This window comes from Pogona vitticeps, chromosome 5 (genome assembly GCF_051106095.1).
Source record: "Pogona vitticeps strain Pit_001003342236 chromosome 5, PviZW2.1, whole genome shotgun sequence".
NCBI lineage: Eukaryota > Metazoa > Chordata > Lepidosauria > Squamata > Agamidae > Pogona > Pogona vitticeps.
In genome coordinates this window covers 45,197,625-45,220,555 of record NC_135787.1, presented here as the reverse complement: position 1 = coordinate 45,220,555, position 22,931 = coordinate 45,197,625, and the positions used below count along the sequence as shown (strand labels likewise).

At 38.2% G+C, this 22,931-nt stretch overlaps 1 protein-coding gene across 5 annotated transcripts in view; it reads left to right on the top strand.

Moving 5' to 3' along the window:
- Positions 1-19,445, top strand: part of FBXW7 (F-box and WD repeat domain containing 7) — a 192,873-nt gene extending 173,428 nt beyond the window's left edge. For all 5 annotated transcript variants that reach the window (XM_020781328.3, XM_073001554.2, XM_073001555.2 and 2 more), the window contains 4 exons: positions 1,478-1,659; positions 3,103-3,328; positions 9,680-9,890; positions 17,594-19,445. In XM_020781328.3, coding sequence (XP_020636987.2) covers positions 1,478-1,659; positions 3,103-3,328; positions 9,680-9,890; positions 17,594-17,862 — 888 coding nt within the window. In that variant the 3' untranslated portion in view covers positions 17,863-19,445. The remainder of the gene's footprint in view (positions 1-1,477; positions 1,660-3,102; positions 3,329-9,679; positions 9,891-17,593) is intronic.
- Positions 19,446-22,931: the final 3,486 nt, after the last annotated feature.

The window sequence follows — 22,931 nt, the reverse complement described above, 5'->3', positions numbered from 1 at the left end:
TGGGGTGTTGCTCTGAAGGAACATTGCTCAAAAACCTGATTTGAATCTCAGCTATAGTGTATAGCCATTTAAAAAAAAAAACTCTTGGTAGTATTGTTTGTTTGTTTCTTGTTTCAACTTATGTACTTCCCTATAGTACTAAAGCAGTCTCTGGGAGGTTTACAACATAATTATACAAACAACACTTTGCCCCACCCCCAGCAAGTGGGGTATTCAACCTCAGAAGGATGTAAGATTGAGTCAACCTTGAGTATTGCTATTTATTGTGCCATTCAGGTCCCTGGTGTTTACATCTTGTACTTTATTGTTTCATAAACAAATTAGGTTTGTACCCTAGGAATTTTACAGCTGAAAATAGATAATGACGGACAAAGAAAGAGAGAGAATGGTAGATTGTAGCGAATAATCAGTTGTCACAAAGAGCTTTATGATGTATAGTTAAACTGGGTGATTTTAGGTAGCACCGTGATCATGTAAATCTGTAAGACTGAGACTGCTGTCAGAGTCCAACAACATCTGGCAGCTTTGTTTTACCTATTTGTATAAATTTTACTTCTTTCTATCTTCCAGATAGTTCATTTTGGCAAGTATCTTATTTTAGTCCTAATTAGATTTAGACCTATTGATTCGGTGGGATTCACATAAATATAAACTTATTAGTCATCAGTTTATTCATTGGGTATCCTCTTTAACTGAGACTGGCAACAGGATAGTTGAAAGCAGGGGGAAAACTTATGGAAAATGAATTCTAATTGCACTTCTTTTCTTACAAATACTTTCGGATCCTCAGAATGGCACATTTATTGACTTCAGATATATGATATGCATGTTTTATTTTTAAACATTAGGCTGTTTCTGCATGCCTTCACTAGATTTTAACCTTTACTCTGGGAAAAATTATTAAAACTTGTTTGTGGCATTTATATATGTTTAACATTTGCTTCTTTCTTTCTTTCATTACCATTCTGAGATAAAAAATTATTGTTGTCAAAACAATAGCCTCTGTCTAAGTTTGTTTTTTCCAATAGTAGGCACATATATTTCTTTGCAGTTACAGCATTCTGATAATATTTGAATCTTAATAGGATCACCTGCAGTTTAGTACAGTGGGGTCTTGACTTGAGAACTTAATCCGTATTGAAAGGCGGTTCTCAAGTCAAAAAGTCTGTAAGTCAAGTCTCCATTGACCTACAGTGCATTGAAAACCGATTAATCCCGTAACAGGCCGTTTTTGTTCCATTTTGGGTTTTTTTCTGGTCTGTAAATCAGTCTGCAAGTCAAACCTAAATTTTGCGGCCAGAGAAGTCTGTAACTCAAAAAGTCTGTAAGTCAAGCCGTCTGTAAGTCAAGGGTCCACTGTAACTTCTTAATACTTTACAGAATATTACTGTGTAAAGTAAGTTATCTAGAGTTTCGTAAATGTGTGTGTGTGTTTTGTTTTTACTAAATGATAACCAATCTAAATGCTTTGTTTCAGTGTTTAAGAACACTCGTTGGACATACTGGTGGAGTTTGGTCATCACAAATGAGGGACAATATAATCATCAGTGGGTCTACGGACAGAACCCTTAAAGTGTGGAATGCAGAGACTGGAGAGTGTATACATACATTATATGGGCATACTTCAACTGTGCGTTGTATGCATCTTCATGAAAAAAGGTAAATTTTAAAAGCTAAACTGTATCTCACATGAAAAGTTCCATTAAGAATCAGTGGTAATGAGCAAATTAGTCTCTGAAATAGAAATTTTGTCTTAAAGCAGACTTAGCTTTTAACACTGCATGGGTTACAAATATATTAATGTAATAATTTTAACACTATTAACATAAATCTGAAATGTATATATTGCTGGGTTTAGGAAAAAAATCAGTAAGATAAGAAAATGTACAAATAAAAGTGAAGGAAGGAAACCAGAGAAAAGCAAAAAAAGGTATGATATGATGTAATTATGTAATCATATTATATACTAATGGACTCTTGCATTATATATTTGCTTGTCAGTGTAATAAAATAATTTTGCTTCACTAGTTAGAAATGGAGGTTCTTTATTTAATTTATGTAAGCTCTCAGTTGTCTTAATATTTGCCTTGCATGTTTTCTTGCATTAGTTTGGAGTCAGGGATATTTTGAGAGTTGTCTCAAGTTGCTGTCTCCAGGGTAGATACACTTATAGTGTATAAGTCCGTGTCTTGAAACAGAAACAATGCAAAGCATTTTTAAGTAAAATTGCCTATGGAATATTATAATTGTTTTTCTTCCAACTTGTTTTGCTTTTTAAAAAAAACACTACAACATCACTCTCAGACCAATGTGACAACTGCATATAGTTTAGAATTCAGGTGATTAATCTACCAATAACCTTACTATTCTGTTACTTTCTTAACTAGTGTTTCAGTTATAACATTAAAGAGAACAATATTCTGTGGTGTAAGCCTTTCAGTATGGAACTCATTAATGCTGTTTCAGAGAAGACATTTAACAGATGCATTTTGGTTTAAATATACTAAGAGGGGGAAATGACCTTGTCAGTCAGTAGCTTCACTAATACAAGTGGTTGCTGAGGTTTAATTAGGCTGTCAGATATGCCATGAGCAAGGATTCCTCTAAGGTGTGTGGCTGCATGTGCGTCACTCCACCTCCATCCACACAGCTTTCCTTCTCTAGGCAGCCCCAGTTGCGATGGAAGCCCCTGCGTGTGCAGGGGCGGAGTCACGCACACACGCAGGGGAGAAGTGGTGCATGAGAGATGGAGCACAGCCCAGTGGTGCTGAAAATTAGAGGGTGCATTGGCCATGAGGTACAATACAGGAAAAACAAGAGTATTTTTCAAACTTAAAACCTGGAGTCAGGATTTCAGGAATAAAAGGCACAGGTTTTACATGTCAGAATCAACAGTTTAATTATCTGTTTTTATACATTTACTTTTCATGTATTTACATTTACTCTAATTCCCAGAGTTAGTTTAGTTAGTTTGAAGTCCAAAAAAGTAATTCTTCTCAGCTGTGCATAAAACTTATTTAGATTGTGGTCTGAATCAAACACAATTAAATTGACCATATAGACCTAACTGCAGCTTTTCTTTTTCTTCTTCTCCTTCTCAAGAGTTGTCAGTGGGTCTCGAGATGCCACCCTGAGAGTTTGGGACATAGAAACAGGCCAGTGTTTACATGTTCTGATGGGTCATGTAGCTGCTGTCCGGTGTGTTCAGTATGATGGCAGGAGAGTTGTTAGTGGAGCATATGATTTCATGGTCAAAGTTTGGGATCCAGAAACGGAAACTTGTCTGCACACCTTGCAAGGGCATACTAACAGAGTATATTCATTACAGGTGAGTGTTTTGTATCTGGTGCAGTATGTTTCCTTCACTATCTCATTTTACTTGTTGCTTCCACCTCCTAGTTGTTGTAACATGGCAAAATCTTCTTACAATGTCGAGAAAGCATCTTAGTTTATTTTGCAGAAACTATCACTTTGGGCCACATTTATCTTCCTCAGTTTATTTACATGCTGTGTGTCTGCCTAGATGTGTGCAGAGTTAGGAATGAAGAATGAGCAATAGCCAAGGTTCTTTGATTATACCAAACTAGAGATGTGGATATTTGTATACTCGTACAAATACCCCTGCACAGCTGGACTTAACGAGAGTCCTTCCCCTGGGGCCAGACTGTGCACTCACGCATCCAGTGACTCTCTTGCAGAGAGACTCATCCTCCCTCCTGTTGCCAGGAGTGACTAGCCGAGTGGGGCTCCGTGACCAATTAGAAGGAAGAGAGGGGCTGCACAACGGCAGATGTTTGAGTGGATGGCCCAGCCCCAGGTCCAGCTATGCGGAGAGATTTGTATAAGAATACCCCCATCCCTATACCAAACTGTTAAGGGGGTTTCAGAACACAAGGGACAATGGCGAGCATTAGAAGAATATGTAATGTTGAGGTTTGACATACTTGTGGCTGACCTGCTAATGAACCCTTGGGTTATAACATTATAAACAAACAAGAAGACATTTTCTCCAAATACACTGTAATATTGGTATATAAATACTGTAAACTAAAGCTTAATATTTCTGCTGCAGTCTGGAAACAAAATATCTGAGAGAGTTCATCCGGTAATTACAAACTACTGAATTATAAAAATGTTTTCGCAAAGGCTTTAATGGATGGGATCTAATGGTTGTTGTGGGTTTTTCGGGCTCTTTAGCCATGTTCTGAAGGTTGTCCTTCCTAACGTTTCGCCAGTCTCTGTGGCCGGCATTTTCAGAGGACAGCACTCTGTGCTCTGAGTGCTGTCCTCTGAAGATGCCGGCCACAGAGACTGGCGAAACGTTAGGAAGAACAACCTTCAGAACACGGCCAAAGAGCCCAAAAAACCCACAACAACCATATAAAAATGTTACCTTAATTTTTCTCCTCTTTCTCACATACATACTTAAACTAGAATCTTATTGCTATTTCTAGTGACTTCATTAATGTTAGTGATAAATTCTGAATGAATTTTTGATCCATTGATTGTGTTGGTTTAAAAACAACTGAATAGTATCCATTATGAGTGTTGCTGCATGTTATGATGGGGGGAGAGTAGGAAAGCAGGAAGACTGAATTTCCTCTCTGCTTCCAATGTTTTGCAAAGAAGGAGGGCTTTTAAAATTCCGAAGAAGTTGCATTGTTTCAGTGTTACAACACTGTTAAAATGGTATAGCAAATTTTGTCTTTTTTCTTAGACCTGGATGTTGATCACACAGAGCTTTGTAAGATCATTCTTTCTGCGTGTATTGGTTCAAGGAACTCTTTAATTTCTTGAAAGGCAGTGTGATATAACAGATTAGTGTACAGTGTTGTAGGGAGACCCAGGTTAAAAAGCTGTGAAAGTATCTTGTTAACCATTCTGTCTCTCACCTTAACCTACCTAATGTGGGCATATGTTGGAGTGGGAAGGGAGAAACCACATATTTCAGGAGGAACAGTGCCTAAAAATATAATTTTTATAATATAAAAAATCAGTGGGTAATTACTTTGGTGTTAGTAAAATGGGGGTTGTCACATTAGGCTTTGGATCCCAAAGATGAAATTATCATCGTCCTTTTCACATATAATAATTAGCATTGATTGAAGTCAGAATTGTATGTAGTATTAATTAGTGTGGTATATGGCTTTGATTGCTGCATATGCTACAAAATGTCAGGTCAACAAATCATTTTAATTTCCCCGGTTTAGTTTTCCCTGGTTTTTTTTAATCTTGTAGCAATAAGATTTGAATTTACTTTATTTTAATTGATAAAGAATAGTTGATAATACGTAAATGAGTTTCTTTTGGTAAGTTGTTTAACTCAGTCTGTCATTAGTTTTGCATGCATGATGTCAGCTTTCCCCTTAGGCCTTGGTGTTGCAAGCTTACCTTACGCATGTAAGCAAGGATGGAAGAGCAGTTCTTAAAATTTAAAAATGCTCAGTCTCCACAACCAAAACTGCACATCTTCTCACTATATAATTCTATATGCCAGGTCTTTTTTAGCCTAAGGACTGCATTCCTTCCTAGGTAACTTTCCAGTCATGGCCTACATGCTAGTTGCAAAAGGCTCTTCACACACATACATGTCAATACATATACAGATGATATTCTCTCAAAGCTCAGACTTGTGCACCCAATGCTTTTTTCAAGCCTAATTGCCATGTGGGGGAAGGAGGTAGATAGCTATTCCTTGTCACAAACTGCCTGCCAGAGATACACCTTTGATGCAGGTACACATTGAAGGAACTAAACAAACCCAAGCCTCATTGCTAGGGAAGCAAGGAGGGAATGTCTCCCCATGCTGTGTTTGGCCTCCTGACTGGGAGTTCTTCACTCCTGCTAATAAGTGAGCTTCCACAGCAGTGTATGCTTCTTCAGTTTTACTTCTCTCTGCTTAATGCCTTAATAAAATTCAACTTTGTAAATCTTGCCTATGGAAAAATAAATAACCTGGCAGCTTTAAATTACTCTGTTTGTAACTATTTGTTAATTTACAAACTGAATTGGGAATGGGCGGATTTACTAGAACTGGAAGCTATTTCTACCTTCCCTCAGACCTCAGTCTTACCAGCCATTTCCTCCCCACCCCCTCTTTTTCCCCACAAGTTTGTTTCAGCTTTAAAAAATCCAGGGGGATAGGATCTCAGCAGATAACCACATGGACAAAACTACTGAGGATGCAGCTGAACATTTTAATGCTCATTTTTTGCCATGGGGATTTGCATTTTGCCCACTCCTATGCTCAGCACTTCATCCACCCTTTGCCATAAATAATTTGTGTGGTTTAATAGCAACTTTCAAATTTATAGAGAATGTCAGAAAATAGGTACTTACATGTTTTCTTATGTTGTGGGAACATAAGAATATAATTAAATTTTGGTAAATTGTTTTCAAGGATATACATGGAATAAAGTTAAATTAGATATATATGTCCTAAAATAGCGCTTTTATCAATATTTGATTAGGAGCAATATAATTGGACAAATAATTAATTATTTTCAAATTTATTGACAACAGTGAGATTAATGGTAGGTAGGAACTGGAAAATAAAGTGTGATTTTCAGTTAAATTAATGGCGTAAAGCTGTTTGGAATTTATTCATTTAGTTATTTATTGTTTATACATACACACACACACACACACACACACACACACACACACACACACACGCATGCATGCATGCATGCATGCATGCATGCATGCATGCATACCCTGCCTTTTCCCCCAAAAAGGACCTAGGGTAGCTTACAATATTCAAAGATAATGTTTAAAGGTATTAATAATACATTAACGTGTAATATTAAAGAAGATACTGTAGTGATAAATAAAATAAACTGATGAAGAAGAATATTTTATAGCTATTTGGGGAGAATTTATCGATTTTGTTTTAATGAAGAAGAGCGGATATGTACTTTTACAAGAGTCAGTACAATTTTGGAAGGGTAATGGGGCTCCAAAAAGGGAGATAAAATATCTCCATATGGTCCTAGTACAGGGGAAGATGGATTTTGTTTTGTGTTACGGTTTTTGTTTTAAAGGTTTGTGTGTTTTTGTTTATGTTTTTAATGTATAGATAAAACTTTAACAGAAAAACTCAGTTCCTAGATGTTCAGCTCTCATTTCTTAACTGCTGAGTAGATATGGGGATGAATAAAAGAACACATTATATTTGTTAAAAATTGCTGGTTTGTTAAATATTTGCCCCTTTATATTTGTCAGTTCCAGAGCCCCCGATGAATATGAAGGGATGAATATTTGTCCATTTTTATTTGTCCCCCATGCCTATCTACCTATGGGCCCACCAAACAGCTGATCAGCAGGCCTATAGGCAGCCAGGCAGCCCCAGAGCCATCCACCCCCACAACTATAAATGCAACATAACAGTTTAATAAGCACAGATTACATTATACAAACTTATTGGTCTATTTAATAATTATGTCTGTTTGGGAGTTAAAAATATGGAACACTTCCTATTGTAGTAATATATACAAATCACCTTAACACTATTTTTAGTGGAAATATAGAATAAATAAATAATAAAATAAATAACAGTAAATAAATGGCCAAAGTAGTTTCCAAGTGTCTAAGTTCAAATTCTATAGTAGAATTTCTATATTTTAAAAAAATACTGATAAGCATTTGAGCTTATTGTTTTTCAGTTCAGTTCCTTGTGCCTGAATTTTGAAGCAAAATATTTGTGTACATGCTAGTTAAATACAAGCAAAGATGGGAGAATATTGGGAGTTAGTACCCATGCTAGCTGGGGTATATTCAAAGCTGGAATAAAACAACAGCCTTATCTTTGGATAAAAGTAGAGTTTAAGTTTATTGGAAGTTCTACCAAATATGGTGGTTTTTGCCAATGTGATAGCCACAGATGTTCTAGACTTAAAATTCTCTTCTTTCCTGATGAACAGCCGTACTGGTTGCAACTACAGAAATTTTATTTCAAGACATCCAATTGACATTTTATTCCATATATCAAAATATGACATATGGTATGTGGAAGAAAGAACTTGTATGTTCTAATACATATTACAGCATACCTTTAAGTTCTGTGACAAGGAGAGATTTCAGTTTATGATTAACATAGATTATATGAATTGATTACTGCATTGGTAATAAACACAGTCTGCACATAATATCAAAGTAATATATAAGAATGTTTTAATACAGTATAAAACTCTTTGCATGTTTGTTTTCTTCTTTTTATTTATTTATTTTATTATTATTTATTTATTTAACTCTTATGCCACCCACACTACCCAAAGGTCTCTGGGTGGCTTACAAGAATTTAAATACAGTAAAAGATAAAACAATTAAAATACAATTCAGATATATACTCTAAAAATTGCCATCAGGACCCACAGTTGATATTATTTCAATTAAAAGCCTTCTGGAACAAGAAGGTTTTGACCTGGCGCTGAAATGTCATCAGCATTGGTGTCAGATGAATCTCAGTAGGGATGGGGTTCCATAGTCTGGGGGCAGCTGCTGAAAAGGCCCTTTGTCTACAAGCCATCCCTCTTACCTTCTTGAGGGATGGCTCTTTCAAAAGGGCCCCCTGGCTGGATCGTAACTGCCAGGTAGGTTCATATGGAAGGAGGCAAGTATCCAGGGCCCAAGCTGTTTAGGGCTTTATATGTCAAAACTAGCACTTTGAATTGGGCCCGGGCAGCAACTGGTAGCCAATGTAATTTAAACAGAATCGGCTTGATGTGTGCCCTAGCGGCCCCACCACTCACCAGCCACGCAGCTCAGTTCTGAACCAGTTGCAGTTGCCAGCCCATCTTCAAAGGCAGCCCCACATAGAGCACATTGCAGTAATCTATGTGAGATGTTACCAGTGCATGTGTAACTGTCAAGAGATTCCGCTCATCCAGGTAAGGCCATAGCTGGTATAATTTCTGCTGCTGAAGGAAGGCGACCCTAGCCACCAAGTCCACCTGGGCTTCCAGAGTTAGACTGGGGTCCAGGAGCACCCCCAGGCTGTGGGGTATCATAATTAAAGTGCAGTTTATACCAACTGGATCATATTTATAACTTAGGGAAACCCTTCTCCACTTGTTCCACCTCGATGCAGAGCAGATATCTGAGGCAGATGATTGCTACTTTCATTCATTCATTCATTCATTCATTCATTCATTCATTCATTCATTCATTCATTCATTCATTCATTTATTTATTTATTCAATTTATATGCTGCCCACACTACCCAGAGGTCTCTGGGCGGCTTACATCTATTTTTTTACCACTTGCTACATTTATCTATCTAAGGTAGTTTGCAAAATAGATAAAAGCTGTTCAAAACATATTATAATTCCAAACGTTAAATAATCAGATAAAATTATCATGAAATGAAATATTTAACATCAGTCGCTCTCAAAGCACCATTCTCAGACTGGGCTGAACAGACAAGTTTGGAAAGACTTGAGTACAGGTGTGTTGAATTATGATGGGAGGTATGTATGGATAGAAAGAAATTAGGCCAGCTGGCAGTGGTGATCAACCTGCAATGATTTTAATATATATTTATTCTTGGTAATGTCAGATTATTTTGTAAACACTGGTGTTTTTATTCAGTTGTAAACAATTATGGAAACATGCAATCAACGCTAGTTTTAAGAAGCAAAGAAAATACATGTTAATACAGTTCTGTTTTTCTTCCTCTTAGTTTGATGGTATCCACGTGGTGAGTGGGTCTCTTGACACTTCAATCCGAGTTTGGGATGTGGAGACAGGAAACTGCATTCACACATTAACAGGCCACCAATCCTTAACTAGTGGAATGGAACTCAAGGACAATATTCTTGTCTCCGGGAATGCAGATTCCACAGTTAAAATCTGGGATATCAAAACAGGACAGTGTTTACAAACATTGCAAGGTAAGCTTCTCATAGCTTTCTGTAACTATTTCTCAATCTACCTATAGAGCAGTATTATTGACAGTGTGCTTATGGTTATAAATCAAACACATGTCAGATTTAAGACAAGAAACAAAACAAAAATTTAAAGGGAGACAAAAACATTGTGGCACCTTAAATACTAATTGCTGTGTTTTAATGTGAGCTTTCATGGGTCAAGTCCACTTCCTCAAACATAAGAATGTGACTATATGGCAGTTGTTTATACATAGCCCCAGAGGACAAAATGACAATTATTGGTTTCAAATTGAGTGAGTCAGTGTGGCATTTCACTCTTGGTAATTATTTACACCCCCGATTAACATTCAGTTCTTGATGCTACAAAAAAGTTGACCAGCTTGGCCTAAATAGCTAAAAACTTTGCTGAATATTTTAGACTCTGAATTCAGAGGTCCATGAGCATCCCATCTGAAATGAAATTAGTTTTCTAGTGTGCTGTGCAATGCTTCCACTCCAAGCTCCCAAGAGTTACCATCCAAGAACTAAAAAGAAATATGGGGCAGCTGTTATGGCAGTGGAATTTGATAGCAGGCAACTTCAATTCAACTCTTAGTTCTTCTCAGAATCAGGTTTTTAGCAAAATTAGTTTCTGATCATCCCCCGAGTAACTGGGCTGAGTGCCTTCAGGTCAGGCCGGGCGTTTCCAACGACGTGCAGTAATCTGGTCCCGCTCCAGAGCCATCGCTGGGTTGAATTCCGGAACTGGATTCTGCAGGTTGTGATGCCAACTCATTTTTCCCATGATATGGCCTCACTCACTGAGCTGGGATCCACAAGGGACCTGTGGGAGTAAGCACAGCAGCATAGCCATGCCCCCATGTTAGTAAAGGGGCTGGACCCTCCTACTGAGGGTAATGGGGGAGTTTCTGTCCCAATATTCTGACATAATTTTAGCATGGCAGCAATGTCAGTCTCTGGTTTATTGTAAATAGCCTCAAAGGCCGTTTTACAATCCATATTAGCATTTTCAAACGTTGGCTGTTTCATCAAAATATCAGCAGCCTCAGTATTCTCCACCTGCCGTTCAATCGCTCTTTGCAATTTGTTAATGAAAGACATATAGTCATCTGTAGGATCCTGACGCAAATTGGCAAAAGACCCTAAAGGGTTGCCTTTGTCTGGGATTTTTAACCAGGCTGCTCTAACACTGTCAGCCACTTGTGCCAATCCCCTGCTAGGGATGGTAATGTGCTGTGCTATGGTGACAAAGAGTCCATCTCCATTTAACATATCTGCAGACACAGCAATATTGTTTTGTAAATTATCTATGGCCAAAATGGCAGCAACGTCTTTCCATTCCTGCATGAAAAGTGCAAATTGTGCAGGACTGAGCATTGCTTTAACCAAGACTTTCCAATAGCTAGAATAAGATTTCCATTTCCTCATAACCCGTCAACCAACCCAAGAGTAAAACTGCTATGGAGACCATTTTCAACTACACTTTTTTCAACTTTTTAAACATGGCAAGGGGAAGGCTTTCATGAACACAATGTCCCTTATTGTTACGAACCACAGGACAAACAGAGCTAAGGGGGAGGGCGGCAGCAACATCCTCTGGGTTTCCTTGGGCCATAACATAAAATAACATCTGCTGCACTGCTGAACAAGAAGAAAAAGGAGAAGGGGCTGTTGGAAGAGTGGCAGGAGCTGCGTAGGAAGGAGGATTATTTCTATTTTCATGGCGATCTGGTGGCTTAGAGGGTGCTAAAATCTGAGGTCCTGTTGGAACATTAGCTGAAGACTGGGCTAACAAAGGGTTCATGATCTTTGAAATTGCATCCTGGCAAAGATGCCATGTATGGAGGACTTTAAGTGGAGCAACAGGGTATTTGTGAAGTTTATTCCCAATTTTATCCCAATCTGAAAGCTTAAAGCTGCCCCCTTCTGGGTACCAAGAACAAAAAGTACCAATTTCCTTCAGTAAGTCCTCTACTGAATCAGATACAGTGGCACCTTGCTTAACAATTACCTTGTTAAATGACAAAACCGCTTTGCGATCGCAAAACGATGTTCCTATGGGGGAAAATCGCTTTACAATGATCGGTTCCCTGCTTCAGGAACCGATTTTTCGCTAGATGACGATTTTAAAACAGGTGATCGACGGCTGTAAAATGGTCGCCTGCTGTGCAAAATGGCTCCGCCTCTGTGCTTTAGGACGGATTCCAGGCTTTACAAGTACCGGAAAATGGCCACCCTATGGAGGATCTTTGCAAAACGAGCAGGTATTTCGCCCATTGGAATGCATTGAACCGGTTTTCAATGCATTTCAATGGGTTTTTTAATTTCGCTTGATGAGGATTTCGCTTGACGAGGATTTCACTTAACAGCGATTTGAACGGAACAATTATCCTCATCAAGCGAGGCACCACTGTACATCATGGTGACCTTCACTATGAAGCAAATAAATCAAGTCTCTTTTATGTTGTTTTTGAAGCAGTGTAAGAGTGTTTCCCATTTTTAAGTAATAATACTCACCAGGATCCTAAAAGGATGCGAGGACGCGTCTGGAGCTTTTGCTAGGCTAGGTGAGCTGCTTTGCCTCAGGCAATGTCTCTGTTGATATCCCTGTTTGATGTCCCTGTTCGAGCGCCAAATGTGGGTGATCACAGAACAAAGGAAGGCTAATTGCCTTAGAACAAAGGAGTCAACAGTGTGGATGTCCGAACCAGCGGAGCCTATCAGCAACGCCCTGAGAGCTCTTTTATTTATTTAGCATGACTACATAGTCTGTTGTCAGAATTCAGATAGGATACTAGTTACCTAATCGTAACTAGGATTGGCTGAAATAATTCTTTGATCTTAGGCTCTACCTCTAAGCAAAAGGGCAGAATAAGGGGTTACACCGCCTGCTGGCAGCTGCAGCTTTCTGCCAGGAGTGTATGCACTTCACTGGAACAGAATGCAGCTACAAACTTTAAGCAGAAGTTTCCCACACATCTAAATCTTTATGGCAGTTTATACAAATATGTTCCAATACTTTGATCTACTTATAGAGGCTTTAAAAGCAAATATTGCGACTCTTTATTGTATGTGAATTGGGTGTTTGTAATAACAAGCTCAGTTTCTCTGGGATGCTTCTATACAGTGGGGTCTTGACTTGAGAACTTAATCCGTATTGGAAGGCGGTTCTCAAGTCAAAAAGTTCTCAGGTCAAATCTGCATTTCTCATAGGAATGCATTGAAAACCATTTGATCCGTATCTGCTCTTTTCCGTCCATAGAAACTAATGGGAAGCTGCTATTCCGCCTTCCACCACTAGAGGGGGATATTTTATTTCTTTTTTTTTCTTAGGTCAAGAAAGGTTCAGGGAAGGCAGGGAAAATACAGTCCAGGCAGTACAGTACCAGGCAGTCCGAAGACTGTCTCCCAATCCACTCTCTAAACGCTGGGAGGAGTGAGGAAGCAGACAGGCACCCTTTTCACTGGCCAACAGTTAACTGAAAGTTCAAATTTTGCACTTTCCCTGCCTCCCACGTGGGTTTTTTTCAGTTCTTAACTCAAATCTAAGTATGTAAGTCAAGTCAATATTTTCCTATGAGAGTGGTTCTTAAGTCAAAATGTTCTTAACTCAAGCCGTTCTTAAGTCAAGACCCCACTGTATTTCACTTTCTTTAAGATGGGCTGTAAATATTTTTCTCATATCCATATACAGGGGGTAATCAAGCACATAATGAGCCAAGTCCTCAAGAACAGGGTTTCCACAAACACAAAATCTATCATCTAAAGCGATACCCTGAAACCTACCCCATTTCACCATTGTAAACATTTGTTCAAATCTTAAGCGTGCATATGCTTTTCTATATTGCATTTTCATAGTTAAATAATTTTCAATCGGTGCAATTATTTTGTATTAGCCAGCCATTTTGTAGTTTTTGTGGATGCAACATTTATTATATCGGTCTGAGCTCCTGTATCAGAAATCCTTTGCTTAAAAGGGGAATATCTTATATATCAAAAAAGAGAATTAAACTGAAATAAGGAAGCACCAATCAGGATAAAGGCATAATATGGTGGGGTTTTTTTTTAAGGCAAATTGAGCTAAACATGCATTGGATATGATATTGTTATAAACAGAATAAAAAATGTGGAGATAGAAATGGCTAAACAATTATACAAAGAAAATTTGTATAAAACGCTCTAGATAATATCTATTATGTGTTAAGAGCTTACTCAGTTATCATTGGTATAAATTACAAAGTTTGTTGGTTAAATCACCTCAAATTATATAGATTTGGAACTGGAATTACTTTTATTAAGTATGTTATTAGAGGATTTTGAAAACATTGTATACTATGAGAGTAATATTGTGACAATAGCCAATATTGTCTACTAAAATACATACATGAATGGTTTGAATGATCGAAAGATCTGTGGAATTTGGGGGGATAATTGGGAAGACACCAAGATGCAAAAACAAATAATTGTAAGCAAGCAACCAATGTAACACGATGTTTGATCATCATGAACCAAATGGAGATAGCTTGAAAAACTATAAAATGTATTTAAAAAAAAAAAAGAAATCCTTTGCTTAAATTTATGTATTGTATCTTTCCACAATGGGTTTAGAGCCTGTGCTGTAAAACCAAATTTTGGAAAAAGCTTAAACAGTTTTTGCACCGATGAATTTCTGTGATTAGATGACCTTTGCTTCTCCAAACAATTTTTGGGCAATCTTTCCTCCATTAAGTTACTTGTTCTGCACTAATACTTTACCATTCTTATAGTTTTCGGACCTGAAATAATTTTTGTACCAAGTTCTGCTCTAACTGAATGAGCTGGGGTGGAATTTGAAACTCCCAGGATGACCCAATAAAATTGTGTTTCAACTTGTTCAATTTCCTTAAGGTCTGCAAAACCCCATATTTCAGCAACATAACAGGAATTATCTTAGCTTTAAAAAAAAATTAAAATTGGATTTAAAGTACCTGGATAACTGTAGCTTTAAAGTTTGTAAATGGACTGCAAACTGGTCCGTATATCAGTTGAGACTTTGTAGGTACAGAATATTTGATAGCCTTGGATTGTTTCTCTGGAAAAAATGACAACCAATACATGCTGCTTCCAAAGTAGGATATTTACTAAAATTGTAGTTTTCCTGTTTGCTACAGTATAAAATTAACAGTAAAGAAGTTGTTTCAGTTGTAGATTAAGTAAAGCTGTTGTCTAGATGTGTGGTCTTGTTTATTCAGTACTTCAAAGAAAGAAAAATGGAAATCTCAATCTATAAAAGAAAACATGCCCAAATACAGCAGATAACAATTCCAAAATATGCTACAACACATGTTCTGTTTTGTTTACACTATTTTTAATGTAAATCAGCAACTGTGCATTGATCTGTTAGAATTATTTTATAGGCAACATCCTGCAATGGTTAGTGGCTTGGTCAGGATTAAGAAATGAAAGCAGCCATGATTTATTCAGAGGTTTGGTAACAGAAGACAGTATATAAAAATGAATAATAATAATAAATGATCTCAGTTCGTATGGTATTTAAAACATAAAGATTTAAGGAAAATATTTCCAAACCAATATTTTAAAAAGTGTTTCTTATTAATATATTGGCAAGTCTGAAGTATAATGTTCATTGGCTGTTATCTGCCTGTTTTTATGGACTGTTCTTGGCATAGTTACCAGCATCTGCTTCTTTTCAAACTTGAACCCTTTTGTTTAGGTTTGTTTATTTATGTAGCCTAAAGCAAAATGAGAAGAAAATGTCATTAGGAATGCAGCTTTGCAAATAAGAATCAAAGGCATCTTTGCCCTTCACTTGCTCTGCTCACTCATATTGCTTCACCCTTCTCTTCTCTCCAGCACTGTTGCATATACAGTACTTTTTTCTGTCATCTGAATCAAAGAACAGCTGCCACTGTGATGCATTGTTTTTTTTTTCTAGCTGGGGAAGCACTAAGGCTAGCTTTTGACACGAATAAAGAACTGCAGCCTGCCCCAAGAATAGCATCTTTCTTACTCAAGGTGTCCTTCAGGTACAATGTTCAAGAGCTGCCAAGCAGTTTTATGTCCAGTCTTCTTGTCCAGAAAAGAGAGAATATACTGGCAGTTATGATACAGACTCTAACACCCACAGACACACACAGTTTTCAAGAATACACTGCCTTTAGGTAGTAATATGTTAAAAGTAATTAGGGGGCAATAAAAGAGTAGGCAGGCTGATCTTAAGTCCTTTTCTATATGTTGTTTCAGGATGCAGTGTGACTGGGTTGTTGCAGACAAAGAAATGGATCTCATCAGATGATATACGGATGTTAAATTTCATAGAGCTACCCAGTGTAGTGTAGTAGATTGTGATGGAATAGGACTCGAGATTAGGATTTGAATCCACACTTCGCTATGGAAACTCACTGTGGGAGTGGAACTGGCAAACCACTCGTTAAATATCTCACTTTTCTTGAAAGTCCTATTACGATCGTTTTAAGTCATTAACATGTAACTAACTACCGTATTTTTTGCTCCATAAGATGCACTCCCCCCCAAAAAAGTGGGGGGAAGTCTGTGCATCTTATGGAGCGAAGGCCATGATTTCGCCCCCACTGGCCCCGTGGGGGGGAGCATCGCAAGGGTCCGAGTGAGCCTTCCAGGACCCTTGCGACGCTCCCCCCCCATGGGGCCAGCGGGGGTGAAATCGCCAGCTTCCAGGTGGGGGGAACGTCGCAAGGGTCCTGGAAGGCTCACTCAGACCCTTGTGACGCTCCCTCCACCCCCCACAGGGTCAGCGCAGGCGAAATCGCCAGCTTCCAGGGCCACCTTCTGGGATTCTTCTGAAGCTTCTCAAGCCTCAAAAGAGTCCCAGAAGGTGGCAATTTTGCCCCCTCTGACCCCCCGGGCGGGCAGGGTGAGTCTCTAAAGGGTCCTGGAACACACCCTAGGACCCTTTATAGACTCACCCTGTCCCCCGGGGGTCAGAGGGGGCAAAATTGCCACCTTTTGGGACTCTTTTGAAGCTTCCCTGGCCCGGCGGGGGGGGGGCAGGATGAGCCTCCAAAGGGTCCTAGGGTGTGTTTCAGGACCCTTTAGAGACTCACCCTGCCCCCCGGGAGGCCAGAGGGGGCAATATCGCCACCTTCTGGGACTCTTTTGAGGCTTGGGAAGCTTCAGAAGACTCCCAGAAGGTGGTGATTTTGCCCCTTCTGGCCTCTGGGAGAGAAGGGTGAGCCTCCAAAGGTCCTAGGGTGTGTTCCATAAGATGGACCTCTCCATAAGGCTCACCAATTTTTAGGAGAAGAAAACAGATTATTTTTTCCTGTTTTCTCCTCCTAAAAAATTGGTGCATCTTATGGAGAGGTGTGTCTTATGGAGCGAAAAATACGGTAATTAACTAACTGGATTTCATGGACTGACTGAAAACTAGAAATTTAAAAACACTGGGTCCTCCATTTTCAATAATATAAATCCTCCACAGAGAATTCCTAGCTGCTTGAGACTCAGCCTCAAATGGTTTTCCTCTGTTGTTCCTTTTTTTTCCCCCTCTGGCAAGTTGTTTGGAAGGAATCACTTCACTTCTGTTTTGTTAGCCAATAGTAATTGCTTTTATTTCCTAAACTATTTACACACATACATGGACAGACACAAACACGTGTATATATGCATGTACACAATAGCCACTGATGTTACTTTGCTGTTCAGCTGCTGTTTTTTGTTTGTTATAGGTCCCAACAAGCATCAAAGTGCTGTGACTTGTTTACAGTTCAACAAGAACTTTGTAATTACCAGCTCAGATGATGGGACTGTGAAATTATGGGACTTGAAGACGGGTGAATTTATCAGAAATCTAGTTACATTGGAAAGCGGGGGAAGTGGAGGTGTTGTATGGCGGATCAGAGCCTCCAACACAAAGCTAGTGTGTGCAGTTGGAAGCCGGAATGGGACTGAGGAGACCAAGCTGCTGGTGTTGGACTTTGATGTGGATATAAAATGAAGCTTGAAAAGATTATTTTGTCCAGAAATGCAAATGATGTTCTATGCTCCCATCCTCCCTCTGCAACATGGAAAAAAAACTTGTCCTTGGTGGTACAGGATGTTGGCTTGGGGCAACAGATCCTAACGACCTACAGACTACAGAAGGAGAAGACGGACGTTGACAAACTGTAACTGACAAGAGAGGCATTTGCTGTCTCTTTACATCAAAGGATTCACTTTTGAATGGGGCAGCTTTGCAGAATATGACTTTAAATCAAGCCAGGTGCAATTATTTTTTTTGCGTTTTCCTCACAGTGCTCCTTGAGCATTGTGGAGATTTAAAAAGTTGTTACAATTCTTGTTAACCCTGTTCTTTTACCACAGAAAACCAGAAAGGAGCTTTATAACTCCATTATCAGTTATTGATTGTCTTTTCAAACAGACAGCATATATGACAGCAAAGAATCTTTTTCAAATATGGAAAAACTAAAATCTTACTGTGAATTGTTTTTGTACAGTTTTACGGCTTTTAAAAAGTTTTATTTTGCCAACCATTGCCAATGTCAATCACAGTATTAGTCTCTGTTGATCTATTTACTGTTGCTTCCATCTATGTTCTTCAATGTATAAGTTGCTCTGAGGTGGCAAGTTGTCCAAGATGTGGAGATTCTTCAGATGGATTTAATACATGATGCTGGTGCTAGAAGTAGGTCTTTAACTATGGGATTGTTGTCCCACCCCTGTACTGTATTCCCAGTGGCCAAACTTATTTATGCTGCTAAAAGAAAGGAAAAAAAGCAAATTATTTTTATTTTTTTTCTGCTGTGACGTTTTAGTCCCAGACTGAATTCCAAATTTGCTATAGTTTGGTTACGGAGAAAAAAAAGACTTTTTGCCACTGAAACTTGAGCCAACTGTGCCTCTAAGAGGCTGAGAGTGGAAGAGTTTCAGACAATTTAGAGTGAAGTTTGCTTGCAAGTAAAGAATTGAGAGTGTGTGCAAAGCTTATTTTCTTTTCTCTTTTTTTCTGGGCAAAAATTAAAACACATTCCTTAGAACAAAGCTCTTGCAGCCTGTTCTGTGGGGAACGTTTCTTTTTGAGGGCTGTGGTGAATGGAAAAAAACAGACATAATAAAGCTGACAAGATATTTTTTAAAAAAACATACAAAACGTGAAAATAAAATTGCTGGTCAGTCTTAGTGTTTTACAGAATTTGAGAAGAATAACTGTTACAGTTTTATGGTTGTGAGGAACTGACAAGACAAAAATGCTTTAGTTTTTGTGATAAAGTCACATAAAAAAAGAAAGAAATTGTCAATTGGTTTGCCTCATTCTCAAGAGCCACAACTCAAGCTGAACTGTGAAAGTGGTTTAACACTGTATTCTAGGCGATCTTTTTTCCCTTCCTTTTTTGGTTTATTTATAGTCTGATTTTTTTATAAAAAAAAGAAATCAGATTTCAGTTTGTTAATTTTAGTTATGTAACAACCTGACAGGATGGAGGAAAACCGTTTAAAGGGATTGTGTCTATGATTTGATTCACTTAGAAATTTTATTTTCTTATAACTTAAGTGCAATAAAATGTGTTTTTTTCATGTTAATATGTCTTTCTTTTAATACCTTCATACATTTTATTAGAATATTCTCAAATATGAAGTTACAATTAGAGTAAATGTAGTGTGTGATGAATATATACAGTCTGAAAACAGTGAGGCTTTTCATGTGACTGAAAAGGCTATCGTACACAGATAACAGGATGCTGTTTTTTACAACTACATTTTAAGGACTTTTATTTAAAATAATTAAGAAAGCTTTATTGTGAGGTATATACCTCTAGCTGTTCTTGTTTTTACTTTTTCCCCGGGTATTGATACCTTCCATTATTATCTCACTGTATTTATCACATGTTTAGTATATGAAGTAGTTACAAATCTGGGAATAATAACTGAAAATTAGATTCTGGATTATATTGGTAAAAATCACAAAACAAATTAAATGTCTACATACTAATAATTTATTAGAGAATTCAAGGTGGAGACAGAATATTTGAATTCAACATTAAACCAACTATGTATTGTAATTAACTAACAATTACAGTGCAACAGAGGGGTTCTTCAGATCAGACAGATTGAAAAAGATCTAACACCTATATAATTCAGATCTATCAGCTTGCCATCATTTATATTTGAAGAATCCTACCAAATGTTTTCTAAAGCTATTGGCTAAGAGACCACAGAAGGTTCTACCCAAGGAAGGTATATACTCCATTAACTGACATATATATATACAGTAGTAGATTTGCCTTAAGACCTTGAAGATACGTCACCTGTCAGGATAATAAGCCCCAGGACATAATAGACTGAAATGAAAATCTCCTTGATCTGTATTCAGAGATTTAAATCATTGTGGTGTCACCCACCACCACCAAAAAAATCCTGGTAATAAAAAGTCATGGTAATGTTTCTTTCAGTGAAAATCACTTTAGAATGGCTGGAATTTCAAGCAGTCCTTTGTGACATCACCAGCGGTTTTACTAATCCCTAACCTAATCAGATTTATCTGCAACTAATTAGTAGTGCCTTATTCTGGTAAGCCAAAATTCTGTGTAAGATCTAACTCGCTTTAACACTTGCAACAAGAAAAGGGCTGAACACGTTCCATATGCATTGTCTCCGACGCATTTTTGGTATCACCTGGCAGGACAAAGTTCCAAATAGAGTAGTCCTAGATCGAGCTGGAATTTTTAGCATGTATACATTACTGAAACAGCGACATCTACATTGGCTTGGGCATGTTGTGAGAATGGCTGATGGTCGGATTCCAAAAGATCTCCTGTATGGAGAATTAGTCCAGGGAAATCCCCCCCAGAGGGAGACCACAGCTGCAATACAAGGATATCTGCAAGCAGGATCTGAAGGCCTTAGGAATGGACCACAACAGATGGGAAACCCTGACCTCTGAGCGTTCAGCCTGGAGGCAGGCAGGGCATCACAGCCTCTCCCAATTCGAAGAGACCCTTGTCCAGCAGGCCGAGGCAAAGAGGCAGTCACGAAAGCAGCAAAATCAAGGAGCTGGATTTGTCTTCAGTGTGGAAGGGATTGTCCCTCTCAAATTGGCCTTCTCAGCCACACTAGACACTAAGTCCTCCATAGGCCCTCAAGACTGAAGGATGCCTAAGCTAAAGACCTGGTAAGTAAATCATGAATAACAATGGGCATAGGACTGTAAGGAGGGGATGATTTAATGACACTGCTAAATATGTTGATGTTCCATTTTCTTTTCCTCCTCAATATTATCTATTTTAATTGCAAAAATAAGAGAGAGAAAAGAGGAGAAAGGGAAAACAGGAATAAAGGTGCCATCATTTTAATAATCTGCATCTCATTTTACAGTGTTCCGTTTCCCCATCTGCCTATTTCAATAATCTGGAATGGGTATTGTGGTTCCTCTTGGTGAAGAAAGAATGGATAGTGCCACAGTGGAGTGCAGCACATGCTTTGAAAGTGGAAGATGTATGAATCAATCTCTTATGTCCAATCAAAAAAACTTAAAAGCCTGCAAGATGTGTTTTCAGAGAGCAGTTTTGGTCTTGGATGTAGTTGTCCAGAGATGGCCTTTTCATGTGTTACTAAGAATGTACATACTATAGTTCTATATAGTGTTCTCTCCACCTTAGCCCAACGCAATTATGTATAACCATCTAAGCTTAACAGTGTGCTGTCTCTGCAAGTATCCTCATATACTATTTAACTTATTAATGCAATATGAGCTACAAGCCATTGTTTGGTTGGATATACTAGCAATGAATAATTTGGTTGTGTATGCTAGCAATAAAAGTTGTTGTCAACTAGTGCCTAATACTGATGAAATTATAGGAATCATTAAACTCCTTCCAGGTTTCTTGACAGATAGAATAGTTCAATGAGTTCAGGTACCTGGCTGTGTAGCCAGGGGTACAGAGTTTGGCCTCCCTGGAGAAGAGCTAGCTTATGTAGCCTTGGGCAAGCTGCACAGTCCTAGAGCATCACCAGAAGACAAGACTAGTAATCAACGTCTGAGTACTACGTATCTAAGAAACCCCAGCAAAGGTTGCTGTGAGTCAGAATCAATTTGATGGCATATTTTTAAAAAAGTCTTGCCATGACTAACTTTATAATTGGAGCAGGGTTGATTGCAATGCCTCCTGTTCTGCTGAATTTTAAATTCAAATACATGTGTCTATGTAAGTTTCCACAATGCATAATACCACCAAAATTGTAATGGATTCTGTTAAAGGCTTATTCAGAAGACTTTTGCTTAGTACACTGCCACTCTGATTAAGTATGCAACAAAATTTTCTCCCATTGACTCAGCATTGCATCTATGCAAACTAAATATACTATAGCAAGCAGCAAGCATCTTCAGGAAGATTTCAATTTTGCTTTGACTTTCTATCCAGCAAATTTATTTTTTTGACAAGTCACTGGAGTGTAATGGACTTTTAAAAAGTCTTGAATGTGTATGTCTGCATTCATACTGACATTTTGTGGTTTATTGGGTTGGTATTTCAGCAAGCGCAGTACACGCATGGAATATGTTGACAGTTTGGAGAAAGCAAAACAACTGAAGTGTAGCAATGATTCATAACTATGGCTCTTAACTATTTTCTGTTTGCCTAGCTATTCATTTTCACTGATGGGCTGTGATGCAGATTTCTTTAAAAATTTACAGAGAACCCCTGAAGTGTGTCCTGTGCCTTAAGCTTCATCATGTTTGCAAACACCCTTTCCCCACAGTTTGTTCACAAATCTGTTAAACTACATGTGCCCTGTTAAGCTTATTAATTGCACCGTAATGAACTACTAGTTGAGACTGTAAGATAAAAAAAATATGCATTGGACTTGATGGGCTACTATTGGATTACTCTTCTACCTACTATTCTACCTACTTTAAATTTGGAAGTGTTTCTAGTCTTTCTTAGAAAGCATTCATCATATGCCTGCCTCTTGAAAGCATTTGACAGATTGGGTTTCAGGGCTATGAGATATCCATATCTGATTCATGGACTGCTCCATTCCTACCTGTTGTCATGCATCCCTATTCACATA